The 14,690-nt window shown below is 32.1% G+C and overlaps 1 protein-coding gene across 4 annotated transcripts in view; it reads right to left on the minus strand.

The window, feature by feature from the left end:
* LOC107439727 (Regulator of G-protein signaling 7) overlaps window positions 1-14,690 on the minus strand; it is a 79,241-nt gene that overhangs the window by 20,500 nt on the left and 44,051 nt on the right. For all 4 annotated transcript variants that reach the window (XM_043054088.2, XM_071184729.1, XM_043054089.2 and 1 more), the window contains 8 exons: window positions 13,862-13,912; window positions 9,984-10,090; window positions 7,097-7,148; window positions 6,881-7,022; window positions 6,439-6,520; window positions 3,947-4,021; window positions 3,024-3,113; window positions 1,010-1,071 (listed from right to left, as the gene is read on the minus strand). In XM_043054088.2, coding sequence (XP_042910022.1) covers window positions 1,010-1,071; window positions 3,024-3,113; window positions 3,947-4,021; window positions 6,439-6,520; window positions 6,881-7,022; window positions 7,097-7,148; window positions 9,984-10,090; window positions 13,862-13,912 — 661 coding nt within the window. The remainder of the gene's footprint in view (window positions 1-1,009; window positions 1,072-3,023; window positions 3,114-3,946; window positions 4,022-6,438; window positions 6,521-6,880; window positions 7,023-7,096; window positions 7,149-9,983; window positions 10,091-13,861; window positions 13,913-14,690) is intronic.

Below are 14,690 nucleotides of genomic sequence, written 5' to 3' on the forward strand. Positions count from 1 at the left end.
ATTAGTTCAATCAAAAAATTCCTCCGCGAAGGCAAATTTCTCCAAAATGCTCGATACAGGAGTTCCCTTGTCTTCTGAATTGGGTTCAAAATTACAAGGCTGCGAAGTTGAACATTAGCAGTCGCAAATTCAAACAATTCGATCGGCTGTTCAACAACGGTTATAAAATTTTCCAAAAAGATTGCATTGCATTTTTTTAATAGATTAATAAATAAATAAAAATTAACTATAACAATAAAATTATCTCTTTTTAATTGTAATGCATTCACGTGTGTTCGAAATTAGCATTAGTTAGGAATAAAAAAAGTCTCCTTTATCATATTTAAAGAAGATTCTCTTGCGTTTCTTCAACTGTCAATAAAAATTCTAACAATTTGTTTAATTAAGCAACAAATATAATTAGGTAACAAAAATACTCACACGCAACAAATGTCTCTGGGTTAAAGAAGAACATCAGTAGACGTTGAAAGAAGCTTCTGCAGGAATGAAAATTTACTTTCAGACAAGAGACGCTCGTTTACATTTCAAATTATCAAAAAACATTTAATAATCCAATGTAATTCTGATATTTAGTAATATTATGAGATGGAAGTTGTTATATCCAGTAAAGTTTCTATACAAAATAAAAATATTTTGGTGTCAATATATTTTCCTTTTTTTGTTATTTTAGGATATAAAACATATTTTTTAAACTTTAATGAACGTAGAACAAGTATTGCATTGCTTTATATTTTTTAAATGACTCATAATAATTTTAAAAGACCGAAAAAATTTTTAATTCAATATTTTTACTTTATTTAAGGCATTTTTTGCGCAATTTTTGCATTTTAAGAGCATTTTTGGCCCTTTTTAAGGGCATTTTTTGCACTTTTTAAGGGCATTAGTTGAGATTTTTTAGGTCATCAAAATCCGGGCTCTACTCATTACCAACAATCGAGAGAGGAAATTGACATCACGTGTGTTCAAATAGTTCAAGTATATATTAACAATTTAATTAAAAAAAACTTACAAGTCTGCCACTTTCGACACTTTAACATTTCTTCGATTCAACCGATGCTTGAGGGATTGGATCTGGAGAAGAAAAAAACAAATTGAAATTAGAACCATTTTATGACAAACTGAGTATTTTCCGTATAAAAATTTGAATTCAATTACACAGTGTCAATTAATTATTTCTTTTATAAGTTAATGGTAAAATAAAACGAAAAACGATTTTATTTTAGATATATATCAGTTATGACTGCATTGAAAATGGGACAAAACTTTTTGAAATTAATGCTTAATTTTAGAATATATCTAAAATTAAGGTTACAAAGAAGTTTCAAGAAATTCGAATTCGCCAGACTAATTACATTACAGTTATATACGAGCTACACATTAAGATTATGGACTATAATATTATGGACTAAGCACAGTTAAATCATAGACTATATAATTTCAGCTAGACACGGAATGAACATAGAAATTATAGGAGATAATCTTACAGACAGACATGGACTGTAAATTGATATAATAGACTGTAATACTACAGATAACTTCAGAGTACAATTGTTAACTGAAATATACACAGACTGCTGAGGAAAATAATATATTGTAATACAGATAGAAATGGGTGTATTATAGACTATAATATAACAGATAGACACGGACTGCAGAATGAGAAGCCTATCTTGCAGATAGACACGGGTTAAAATTATAGACACAAACTGCGGAGGGAAACAGCACTCTTACTATAGCAATGAGCTATAGAGTGAAAATATTAACTATATTATCATTAGACTTGATCTACAAATAAATTTTATAGACATTAAGTTTATAGAGTTTCGCTGTTATACATGATCTAAGTAGAATGAAATTATAGACTATATAATTTCAGTTAGACTTAGAATGCACATTGAAATTATAGACCGCAATCTTTTAGATATAATAGAGTATAGGCTGTAATATTGCACTTAGAATATTGACTACACATTCATTTTATAGAAATGAAGATTACAATTTTACAGTTATATATGGACTAGGCAGAAGAAAATCATAGAAGATAGAACATATGTATATATTTCCAATTGCGTTTTAAACCTTTAAAATGGATGAATTGTTGCTCATATACTATATATATACATGTTCCCATATCTCTCCTTAATATTAATCCAAAATATTCAAACTCTGTCAGATATTATATTATAACATACTTTGTACCATACCAAAGGAATTTGTTATAGACAAATTACGGGGCAAATAATGTGGTACACTATTTAAGTATGTATGTACAGATTTCAAAGCGTAAAATAGCGTTAAAATGTAGAAATTGTTGCTTATAAACATATATGGCTCCATATCTCCATTTAATATAAAGCTATAATATTCAAACTCGGTCAGGTATTATATCATGACATACTATAGTACCATAGCAAAGAAAATAATTATGTACAAATTAAGGGGCCCACAATGTGGCATAGTCTGTAAGCATGTATGCATATATTTCTAATTGCGTTTTAAAGCGCTAAAATGGTGAAATCGTTGCTCAAATACTGTATGTGTACGCATGGTCGCAAAACCCCCCGTTGTATTACCCTATGATTTCTTTCATTATACAGTTTTATAGATAGACGCGAATTTCAAAGTGCTATTGTAGACAATAATAATACAAAGACACATGGACTATAGAATAAAATTGTTGAATTATAATATTACAAAAACACGGATTGCACCGTGAAATACTAGACTATATTATAGATAAGCACGGATTGCATCGTGAAATAATAGACTATATTAGAGATAGTCACAGATTGCACCGTGAAATAATAGACTATATTAGAGATAGAGACGGATTGCACCGTGAAATAATAGACTAAATTATAGTTAGGCACGGATTGCACCGTGAAATAATAGATTATATTATACATAAGCACGGATTGCACCGTGAAATAATAGACTATATTAGAGATAGGCACGGATTGCACCGTGAAATAATAGACTATATTAGAGATAGAGACGGACTGTAAGTATGAAAGATGACTCACCTCTACTTTGATTGTGTCTTGAGGGCTGTTGAGATCTGTTTCTGATACACTTGGACTGATGCGGCCCCCTCCCACCGCACTCTGGAAATGCTGGAAAAACAAAACAATTGTCATTCTGTATCATCATTAAATCACAAAAAGAAAGAGCTTAAACCGATAATAGTAGAATTTCTTCAACAGCCTGTTGTCGGCCAAAGGAGACATGGAGGTTTAACTATTTCGAAATCAACTGTATAATGACTCATTCCCTTAGATTAGAATTGCGCATCAGACTCCTTTACTTCCAGACAAGTCGGTAACCGTCTACCTGAAGCTGAGTGGAATTTAAGTTGCCACCGTGAATGAAACCCTTACAACGACCATCCTTCATATCTGTGATCATTGCGAATCGAGTGATAATTATAACTAAATCTTTAAATAGTTTCTCAATTTAGCTACCACTTCTGTTGAAAAGAAAGCATGCCAAGAAATACTGTAATCTAAATTTAGCACCTTTTTTTTTTATTCCATTGTTAACATAGATCCATAAGCGTCAAAATTGTTGCTCAGAAAACGTATTCCTCTATAAGGTCTTTAGTAAGAATTTCGCTATAATAAAGACCCTTATTGATGTCAAAATATCTAATTATAAAGTAAGTAATCTCTTTTTTTTCTTCTTTTTTTGAGCGAAAGGGGCACAAGTTCGGTTTGCACAGCCTCCAAAAGTAATAAACCTAATTATAAGTTAAGAGTTCAATCGTAACATAGTTCTTAAATAATTCTTATAAATAGTTCTTAAATAATAGTTTTTAAATAGTAAAATAAATTCTTAATTTCAAAGAACGTGCGAAACGACTGATGCATTAATTTCCATTTGAAATGTTTTACATTTATTTATGGACTATGATGAAATGAAGGTGGGGTATATCAGTTCGGAATCATACCTTGGCACTTTTGATTGGTTTGTTCATTCGGCACGCTTTCTTGATGTCCATTTCCGTTGTATTGACGCAACCTGGCTGCAAAAGAGAACATATTTTAGATTCAATTTAAATTAACAGTAACGTTTGTGGAATTCTCAAAATATTATAATATAACAAACATACGAAGAATCTTGTGCGTAGAACAGCATGTAGTTGTTGTGCTCGTCGGTCATTAAGGCAGAGCGATTGTTCTTGTTTTCTAAAGCCACCGTCTATGGCAAAGAATTCGACTTTTGCCACACCCACACGTCACACCCGTTTATAGGGCATAAAAATTCATTCGTCCATAGATCGTAATTTTGACCTGAACTAGAGAACGATCCATCTCCAATTCAGTACCCTCAAAGGTATTGATTTGTTATGGGGGCATGGAGGACTTTGTGACCCGACCGGTTTAGCGTGCACTAGTCAACATTTACTACACGGGAAGTCTTTGGCCGGCTGGATTCGAATTCCCGTTCTTATAAACGTGAGTCCAGCTCCTTACTAACCAGGCTATCCCCGCCACAGTAAGTGATACAATTCTTTTTATATTAGCTTGCAGGGATTCAAAAGTAAGATAATTTGATAACAGCCTAACTACTCGAGAGATCAGATTGGAAAAAATGTTGCAAAGCGAATGCGCAAAGAATTCGTATGTATTTATATATATATATNCTTAAAGAATTGCTGAGTTTTATAGAAAAATATAAATACTATCAACTGCACTTTGCACCCAGAAGCATAAAACATATCTTTCTAAAATACAGTTTGATATATATATATATATAATATGTATGTATGTATGTATGTATGTATGTATATATATATATATATATATATATATATATATATATACGAGGGGGTAATTTCTCTAGTGATGGTAATGGTGACCACCAAAATGACGTTTGAAATATCGGAAAACAGGAAAAATCACTCGGCGCGAGGTCTGAGCTGTAGAGAGGGATGTTTTAAAACTTCCCAACCAAAAAGTGTCCAATAAAGCTGGAATCTGAGCTGCGGATAGAGTCATTGTCATAGAGTAGCAAAATTCCTTGTCAGCATGGTAAGGAATTTTGCTGCTTCACAAATTGTATCTTTTTTTTCGTAAGTGAATACATGCAGCAGACTTTTGCCGATTAAAATCACATCACTGACCGTATTTTGTGTGTGTGTCGAGCAATTTGTTAAATTTGAATATTTTAAAGACACAGAACTGACAGTACAGTTTACTTAAGCAGTTGCAACTAAGCACAGTTGTTCCCAAGGGATGCTGGGACACGACACAGCACTAGTTGTGACGCATGCGTCGCCTATTAGTGTTCACAACAAAACGGCCCTTACTTAAAAAACAACCCTCGTATAAATATATACAACATGGGTTACTAATTAATATTCAAACGAATAAAAAATAAAAATGCTTTCGAAACCTAACCTGAGGAAATTAGAGATTAAAACATCAAATCCTGCTTAATATCCGAATAACATTTGAAAGTGTTCTTAAGAAATGCATTTCGCCTACTTCCTCACTCCTGTAGCAATTGAACATGTTTTGAAGTTTTGAAATCCACGTACCTTAACCCATTTCTTGCTGAAGAGGCTGAAATTAATATCTTTTCATTGATGTGAAAAGAGTCTTTATGATAAAAGTGATATCATACTTACGTTTAAATTAAGTGTATTGATTTTGGTGCATTGTTAACCGTTTCGTTTCGGTTTTTAAGAGTTTACAAGCATATAATTTCAAATTTATTCATACTACTTACCTTTTTGTTATGGTGGAGAAAGGTGTTTTTTTTTTCTTTTTGCTTCTAGCAAATACATTTTTAATAAAGTTATCATATTATTATATCCGCCGTTGAACAGCCGACTCAGTTTTTGGATTTACGTCGACTCATGTTCAACTCTGTAGCCTTGTCATTTTGAATCCAATCCGGAAGACAAGGGAACTCCTAGATCAAGTATTGGGAGAAATTTGCTTTTGTAGGGGACTTTTTGATGGAATTAACCCCCATTTGCGTTACATGGAGAGGAAGATAACGAAAACCTCCCACGGTTAGCCTGACGGCAAGGGAACCTAACATACGATCCGTCTACCACTGAGGATATTTCATGTCAGCACTGAAGCCGGATGCGGAATTTGTATCGACCAGCCATCGCCGGGATTCGAACCTCGGTTCACCTCATTGGAAGTCGAACGCTCTATCCCCTGCTCAAAGTAAACATTAAACTTTATTGGTTTTTTTAATAAAAAAAATGATCCTGAAATCCATTACTATTTGCAATCTGTCCCGAATGTATTAAATAGTGATACGCCATGATTCGAATGCGATTCTTTTTTCCCTTCTCTAAAATATTAATGAACGATCAACAAAGTTTACTGTTAACTGTTTTAACTGATAGTTTGAAACTAATACTTTTCGATTTTTTTAAAATTAAGATTGGAGTTTGATGTAAGGTGTATCTTCACTCACCACTGGTCGATGGACATCCCAAAAGGCACGCTCTTGGCTGTCAAGGACTTTCCTTTCCAGCTTATCTCTCTTTTTATCCACCCTAAAACACAATGCACATAATAAAACTCAACAATTTATCAATTAACTGTCATATTTTTAAAATTATCTAAATCATTCGTTTTTCTCTCTATTATCAATATGTATATAACGCTTTGAAAGCATTTGCCAAGTTCGTTCAGCAGTGGTCAGCTCTCCGGCACCGTAATCGAAATTGAAGTTTCTCACAAGCCCAAATTTGCCGGCTTATTAATCTGTTAACCAGATAAATGACAGCTGCTTTTCGAACTGGGATAGAGTTTATAAATAAATGTTTGAGGAATGTTATTCAGAGAAAGAAGAATGCTATAATTATTTAAGACTTGCCAATAAAATTTAATAAAATAATGATGAATATAAATACTTTGCTTGAGCCTCAGCTTGCATGAAAATAAATTCCCATTTCCGAGAAAACATCTTTTGCAACCTGGCCAGGTTCTCCGCTTCATAATCTGCTAATTCCAGTCTCGTCTTGTTCTGCATGGTGCGCTTGCAGAGATAAACAGCTAAATCAGAATGAAAAGATTATAGTACACTCATAACATGGCCCCTAATAATAATAATACAACTTTCAACGTACCGTAATCTGTATTTTCAGGTTCCCAGCAATTCGATGGCCAAAAGTACGGCGTCTAAAATGATAAATACAAACCCAATCAGTTTTGTAAATAACAACATAATTACTTTGGTCTGAAATTAAAGGTGAAACAAGAATCACTCACTTTTGTGAACGTTTTAAGTGTCTTCTAACAAAAGGAGGCGACTATTTTTGATCAGTTTCTTGGCATTAACACTTTTTTTTAATAAAAGCATGCTTATTTTTCTGCTGCATTAATCAAATCTTTTAGTGGTAGTGAATTTGCGGGGTCGCAGTACAGATGTCGAACAAAAGTTTGGAAACTTTTCTATACAAATTCTCTAAAGATTATGTTTATAATAATCTATATAACTTTATATAATAATGTTTCGGTTGTTGTTTCGAATGCCAACTGCCAATACCAGCAGGCCTTGTAGGTGATACTAAGTGAATTTAAGGCAGAGGGGGCGTTTCCTGTTTTATAGTGGCGCCATCTATGGCCAAGAATAATACTTCAGCCACGTACACACGTCACTGCAGGTTTATAGGACAGACCCATTCATTCGTCCACAGAAACAGAGAATGATCCATCTCCAATTCAGTACCCCAGAGGTATGATTTGTTTATAGGAATATGGAGGACTTTGTGAGCCGACAGATTTAACGTGCACCAGTTACCATTTAGTACACGGTCGGCCGGCGGAGATCGAACTCTCGACCACTTGGACATGGGCCAAACGCTCTACCAACCCGGCTATCCCCACCCAAATAATGTTCTTTGTGGCAACAAATGTTTTGGAATATTTTGCATGACAAAACTGTTGACATGAGAGATCATGCTTGAAGCTTTTTAGAAATGGTGTTCTCTTTACCCATTAAAACATCGAATAGACCAAAATAAGGATATAACAACTTACTAATTTAATGATTTTTTTTTCTAAATTTAATACCAGTCATTTCGAAATCGTTCTATAGCATTGCAATATTTATATAAGAATGCTTTTTTTTTTTAATAATGGTGGCATTGAAGAAAGTAAATATCCTTCCTTAATTTTGATGGATGAAAGTTTTTGCTAGGGTAAAAAGAAATCTATTTCTGAAATCTTCAAACTGTGCCAACAGTTTTTCCATGCAAAATCTTTAAAAAAAAATCTGCAAATTCTGCCAAAAAAACATTATTTTCGTATAGAGTTTGTATGGAAGTGTTTCCATAATTTTAAAGAATTTATGTACATTAGGGGAGAGTGGGGTCAATTGTAACAGAACAAAAATTTCGAGTGTCGGGTTCTAGATTTATTTCCTAGGTGGCGCATAAGGTGTATTTAATAAATCTACATGTACACCCCTGCTGGCAACCATTTTTATGTACTTTTAAAAGAGTTANCTATTCCATTTTCTCAAGAACTGTAGTAACTCCGATACAATTACTTACTTACAAGGGAAACTAGGGAAGTGTGACTCGCCAATTTTAAAATAAACTAGTGGGATGTATTCCTTATGAGAAATAATTTTAAGGAGCAACTTTCGTTTCGGCCTATAGAAGGTCCTGTGAGAGATAAAAAATAATTCAATATATAGAAAAGTCGATATTTTATTACTTCAATGCAGACTATTAGTTATTGTAATTGTCTCATACTCCAGATAATTTGTAATTAATTGGCTAATTAATTAATTTTCTAATTATAAATCAATTAGCAAATTAATTAATTAAATATTAATTAATGAATTATTAATTAATTGATTGATTTGCAATTACATGCACCAATTAATTTGGAAAATTTATGAAAAAAAAAGTAAAAAAATTTGATGTCAATTTTTTTTTTAAATTAACCCTACAGGTTTTTCTGAAAAACTACAGATATATAAAATTTTTAAAATAAATTTTGAGAATAAATTTGCATTATATAGTACGTGAAAGTAAGTACCACAAAATTAATTGGAGTATGAGATAATTACAATAACTAATAGTCTGCATTGAAGTAATAAAATACCGATTTTTCTATATATTGAATTATTTTTTATCTCTCACAGGACCTTCTATGGGCCGAAACGAATGTTGCCCCCTAAAATTATTCCTCATAAGGCAGATATCCCACTAGTTTATTTTAAAATTGGCGAGTAACACTTCCCTAGTTTCCCTTGTAANATAGCAGTGGAAGTTGTAGATTCAAGGCTTGTATGATCCGTATAAAATTTAAAAAGTGGTACAAAAATTAAGAAAATATGGTGTTTTTTTAGCAAATTTGTATTTATTACTACGCGTTAATGATTCCAAACAAATATAAAAAGTATCAAAATCGTGTGTAACTGATTTATAAACTCAAAGTAAAAGCTAATTAAAAATAAATTTGTAACTTTTATTTATTAAAAACGTTTTAAAATTTTTTAAAAATACAAACAGCATCCTGTATTCTGTCCAAATCCTACACATTCAAATTTTACTGAAAATATACTAGATGTGACGGTTAATAGGCTTTTTTTTTACGGCTAATTAATACAATTCGTTCACACTAGCTTAACCATCTTCTCTTCAGTACAGTTATTGATACACTTGATATATCTGATGTTGTTGTTGTCGTCGTAGACCATTAAGGCAAGGGGTGAGATTGTTCCTGTCTTTTAGTGGCGCCATCTATCGACTTCTGCCACATCCATATGTCACACCCGTTTAAAGGGCGCCCTCATTCATAGATTGATTCATACATCTTAATTTTGACCTGAACCTGGGAACGATCCAGCACCCCCAGAGGGTTTAATTTGTTATGGGAACATGGGGGACTTTGTGACCCGATAGATTAAGCGAGCATCAGTCACACTTTACTACACGAGGAGTTTATGGCTGGCTGGGTTCGATCTAATCTACGTATTAAATAACAGCTCATATGATATACCTGAAATCTGTAAAATGTTCCATCTGCTTTGATTGTGAGGATATGATCATCAATGGGGAAGAAATAGCCGTGAGCTGACATCAAATGACCCAGATGTAAGGCTTCAGCTGAAATTCCAAAGAAAAGAAAACCTGCTTATATCTACAAACGAGTATTTAATTAAATGAATCATAAGGTTTATTTGCATTATTCAAAATACACTGGTGTAATAAATTAAAAGAATTTGCAGACTTGGTAGATTATATACTGGATCGATTTTAATGAAATTTGATATGTACATACACTGATACAATACGAAACAAATAAACATTCAACATTTGTAATACACAAGCATGATCGTGGAGTCGGAAGGTATGAAATTGCCACAAGACAATTCAGGCCAATTGCCAAAGGAAATGATAAACTGCCTTATTTCAAGTCACGCTGCAAGGGCCCGTATATCTGTAAAAGAGGATGATACCCTTTATTAACCCTTTTTTTTGTATATCTTGCAACCACTGTTGCATACCTTCCGACTCCAATGAGTGTTTCTCACGATCATGCATATGTATTACAATTGTTGTATTACAATTCTCTAAATTTCATACACAAGTGTAGATAAAATAAATGTTATAGGATATATCGTATGAATAACAATAGTAGAGAGGTTGGACAAAAATAAGAAAACACTTCTGTAGTAACTCTATGTAAAGATTTTTTTTCTACCTGCAAATGTTTAAGATTTGTAATGTCACAACTTGAAAGATCGAAATGGGATATTTTTTTTTATTCATGCTAAATTTGCATTGACCTGAGTGTGCTTCCATTTTCAAGGCGTCTTGAAAATGGACGCCTTCTGTTGAGCGCTTGAAACATGTCGATTGTAATTTCCGCTATGTATATTTTTGAAGCGAATGAGGTTTCCAAACAGTAATGCTTTGTTAAGTGTTGCTTTGCTTTAAAAGTTTTTTGCGTCGTCCATTTATATTTATTTACTTTCAAGTTAATTTATTTAGTAGGTTAATTTATTTTAATTATTTTATTTCATAGATAAAACTGTTCAACCGATTTGCTCAAATTTTGTATTTTGCCATGTAAAATTATATTCTTTAAATTGATTTTAAAAAATTCTAAATATTTCCAAAAAATTTTTTTTGAATGGAATTACCTTTGGATAAGCGAATTTTATAATTGTGCTCAAAAGTTTTTCAATTCGCTTCAAAAATTCTAAAGATATAGCGAAATACGCCAAAAGTAAAATTAACATTAAGGGGTCTAAACTTTGAAAGCGCTCTCCTGACCAAACTATGAAGACCATATTTCCCAGAATTCGGCTACCCCTATATTTTGGGGTCAGAAATCCGAATCCGTCAAAAAAAAGGGTACGTTTATTCAGAGAAAATACGCTTTTGTGTCTGATTTCGTATTTTAATCTAATGTCTGCACTTATTAATTAGCATAATTGAAGTCACCCCCTCCAACCATTAAGATTGAGTCCTAGAACGTGAAAATCCGATCATTAAACCAAAAGTTATTCAGGGTGGTCCGTTTTTTTTCACACTATACATTACAGACTTGAATAAATATGAATCATTACTTTGTTTGTGAAAATTAAGTAAACAAAAGCACATTTAACCATCCCTTCTCCCGGCTTTATTAGAAATATGCATACCAAATAAATCCTCTAATTGGGTATACTATAGCCTACGTCACAGGTTGTGTTATTCCTACTAAATTTAACCCATGAACGGCATTTTCTGCGAGCCTAACTTCAAGCCACAAATAAACAAACGAAGTGTTTGATCGTTTAAATAGCTGCTCGCCAGATTTTATTGCATTATAAAGAAAAGTAATTGATATTCGATTTTTGATTAATAATTGATTTATGTGGATAGTGGCATTTATGTGGATAGTGGCATAGAATTTAGCATTGCGTCATGGTAAATGTTATTCCTACTAAGTGGAAGTAGTTGTGTTTTTTTTTATATTATACCCAATTTCCTGATTTCCTAATTTATGTGCTTTACTTGCACTTTCCAAAATCTCCGCTAAGTTTCTGTCGGGTCGGGTATCAATGTTTGTATTTAATCTTAGTTTTGAATTAAGAAAACGATTAGCACCTCTCACAGTTGAGAAGCAGTTAAAAATGCTTAAATAAAAATCTGGTAAAATACTCAGTTGACAGGTATAACAGGGAAAAAAATCTAAGTCAAATTTTGGAAAGTAATAAAGATGTGTAAACATAAAATTTGTCTTAAAAGTAAGTATTATAGTGAAAAATATTATGTGCTTATGCTCACCGTATTTTTTGTAAAATAATTTACTTAATATATGTCAGTTAGTAGATGGCAACGAGTAGAGTTTTGTGGTTGTCATGGTGATGGAATGTAAATAGTTTTTGAGTGAGCGTAAGATCTTTTTTCTTTGGAATGGCGCTGCTATGATTTTGTTGTGGAGTTAATAAATCCTACCTTTTATTAAACGTTATAGTAGAGTTTTCTTAATTATTTAATTCAAAGTCCTTTGAGTTTTATTTGAGGTTTTTAATTTTGTATTACGAGCCCACTCCCACCTACTTAACAGTCTTTGAAAACAGTTGGTAAAGATTCATTTTAAGAGTAAAATCGAGAAATTCGTTCTTTCTCTTTTCGTAATAAATAAACTATTTTAAGTAGAAATCAAGAATTTTCAGTTTAATTCAAAATATTTTCCAACATTGCATCTATACTATATATTTTGTCATATTTTCATCAAAATAAAATTTTATATAAAATACAGATTTAGAAATAGAGAATTTACTGGGTGTATTGTAATAAAAACGATCTAACCACACTTAGTAGGAATCTTTCCTAAGTTTGTAAAAATCATGAATTGCTTTTTATTATTTCGTAAGATTTTTAACATTTTATTGTAATTTTCTGATTGAAATATTTGAAGTATTTGTTAAAGAATTTTTATTAAATAAAGAATAATGACGTCATGTGAAAGTTATGAATTAAATGAATCGAAAAATCAACCGTTCGGCAAACCAGTTATTAAACGCCTAACAGCCGTTAACCATTTAACGATAAACTTTTTAAAAGTTGGAAAAATTTGGAGTGGACTCCCAAAGCTCTCTGAAAAGGATCTAACCTATTTATTATTCATTGAAATAGAAAAGTAAATTGAAATAGAACAGTTTAGAAGAAGAGTTGTGAAAAGAAGAATTTAGAATAAGAGTACTGGACGAGTTTGTGATATCAATGAAACATACCGCTCAATGGCTCAGCTTCAAAAAGATTTATTTGATCAATTATTACAAGAATTACATGTGATGATATGAAACTTCATTTGCTTAAAAAGATATGAAGATTGTGTTAAAAGTCCGCATGTTTCGAGCGCTCGAAAATAGGCGCTGATTTTGAAGACTCGCCAGACGTGAATGAATGAAAAAAAAAGTGATTTGAAACAGACATCCTTCATAAAAAAATATTATGACGGCAAAGTTATTTAAATGTGATTGTACGCACACAAAACAGTTCAATGCAATGTCTATGAAGCTAATTTTATGAAATTTCAAATTGCAAAGGATGACATTTATATCGTTTTTGGTTGCTTCCTAAAGGAACCAATCACGTGACGATGCGCATCCCTATAAGAGCAGCTAGGCGCTGTATTATTTACTGTGTAATTACTTAAATGTTTCTACAAACTATAGATTGCGAACATTTTGCATTAGAATAAAACATTAAAATTTTTTGAAAACTATGATCACGACCTTCCCAAATATCTTAACAACATTGAAATATGACATTGAAATATGACATTTCCTTATGTAGGGAATCTCTAAAGAATGCAGACTTTCATGTAGATTGAATTTTGTGAAAATGGAAGAAGAAAAAAATTAATTTCTTTCTTACTTTGATCTTCAACGTCGAGATGTTTCATCATCCACAATATTAAATCAGAACCTGAAATGAAAGAATGAAATATTTATATTTACCGAGTACTCGTTTCTACAAATGAAAAAGGTTTTCATAAAATTTAAATAAAGAACGCGCAATTATAGTAGCTATTGTATCATCGATTTGTCCATTAGATCATTTTCAGCTATTTTTATTCAGATTTAAGTAATAGAAATACAATCCCTGGTTATATTATTACACGCACTATAAGATTCTATGTAAAATCTTAATTATCAGGTAATACTCTATACAGCTTTATTCTTTTTATGTGACTGAAACCGGTTTGTACTCGTTTACGTTCGTGTATTAATTCGTCCAGTTAGACGACATATAATATATATTCATTGATAGGATACATGAGACGAATATTATATAAATATAGAATATTTATTACATCAGATATTTTATTAGTACATTAAAATAATTAGATTTAATGATTAGACGCACTGTAGTTTTTTAATAATTAAGTGTTTTGCACGAGTTTATAGGCAATACTTTTATATTGAAAAATACATGTGATGGGTTTTTATTCGGGATATTTTTATATACTTCCTATTTGTATTTATTGAAGTGATACTTCTTAAGGTCTGGTTTCTTAGGACAAGCGCCTTATCTGGGCGTCAGCGTGACGTCAACGTCCCGCTGACGCCAACAAAATACTGGTTTGTTAGCTCAAGGCCTGGTTTCTTAGAACTAGCGCCTTATCTGGGCGTCAGCGGAAAGTTGACGTAGAGCTGACGCCAAAAAAATACTTTTTTGTTAGCTCAGCGTGAGCAGTCGGTCC

Source organism: Parasteatoda tepidariorum, chromosome 9, assembly GCF_043381705.1.
Source record: "Parasteatoda tepidariorum isolate YZ-2023 chromosome 9, CAS_Ptep_4.0, whole genome shotgun sequence".
In the NCBI taxonomy this organism is placed as follows: Eukaryota; Metazoa; Arthropoda; class Arachnida; order Araneae; family Theridiidae; genus Parasteatoda; species Parasteatoda tepidariorum.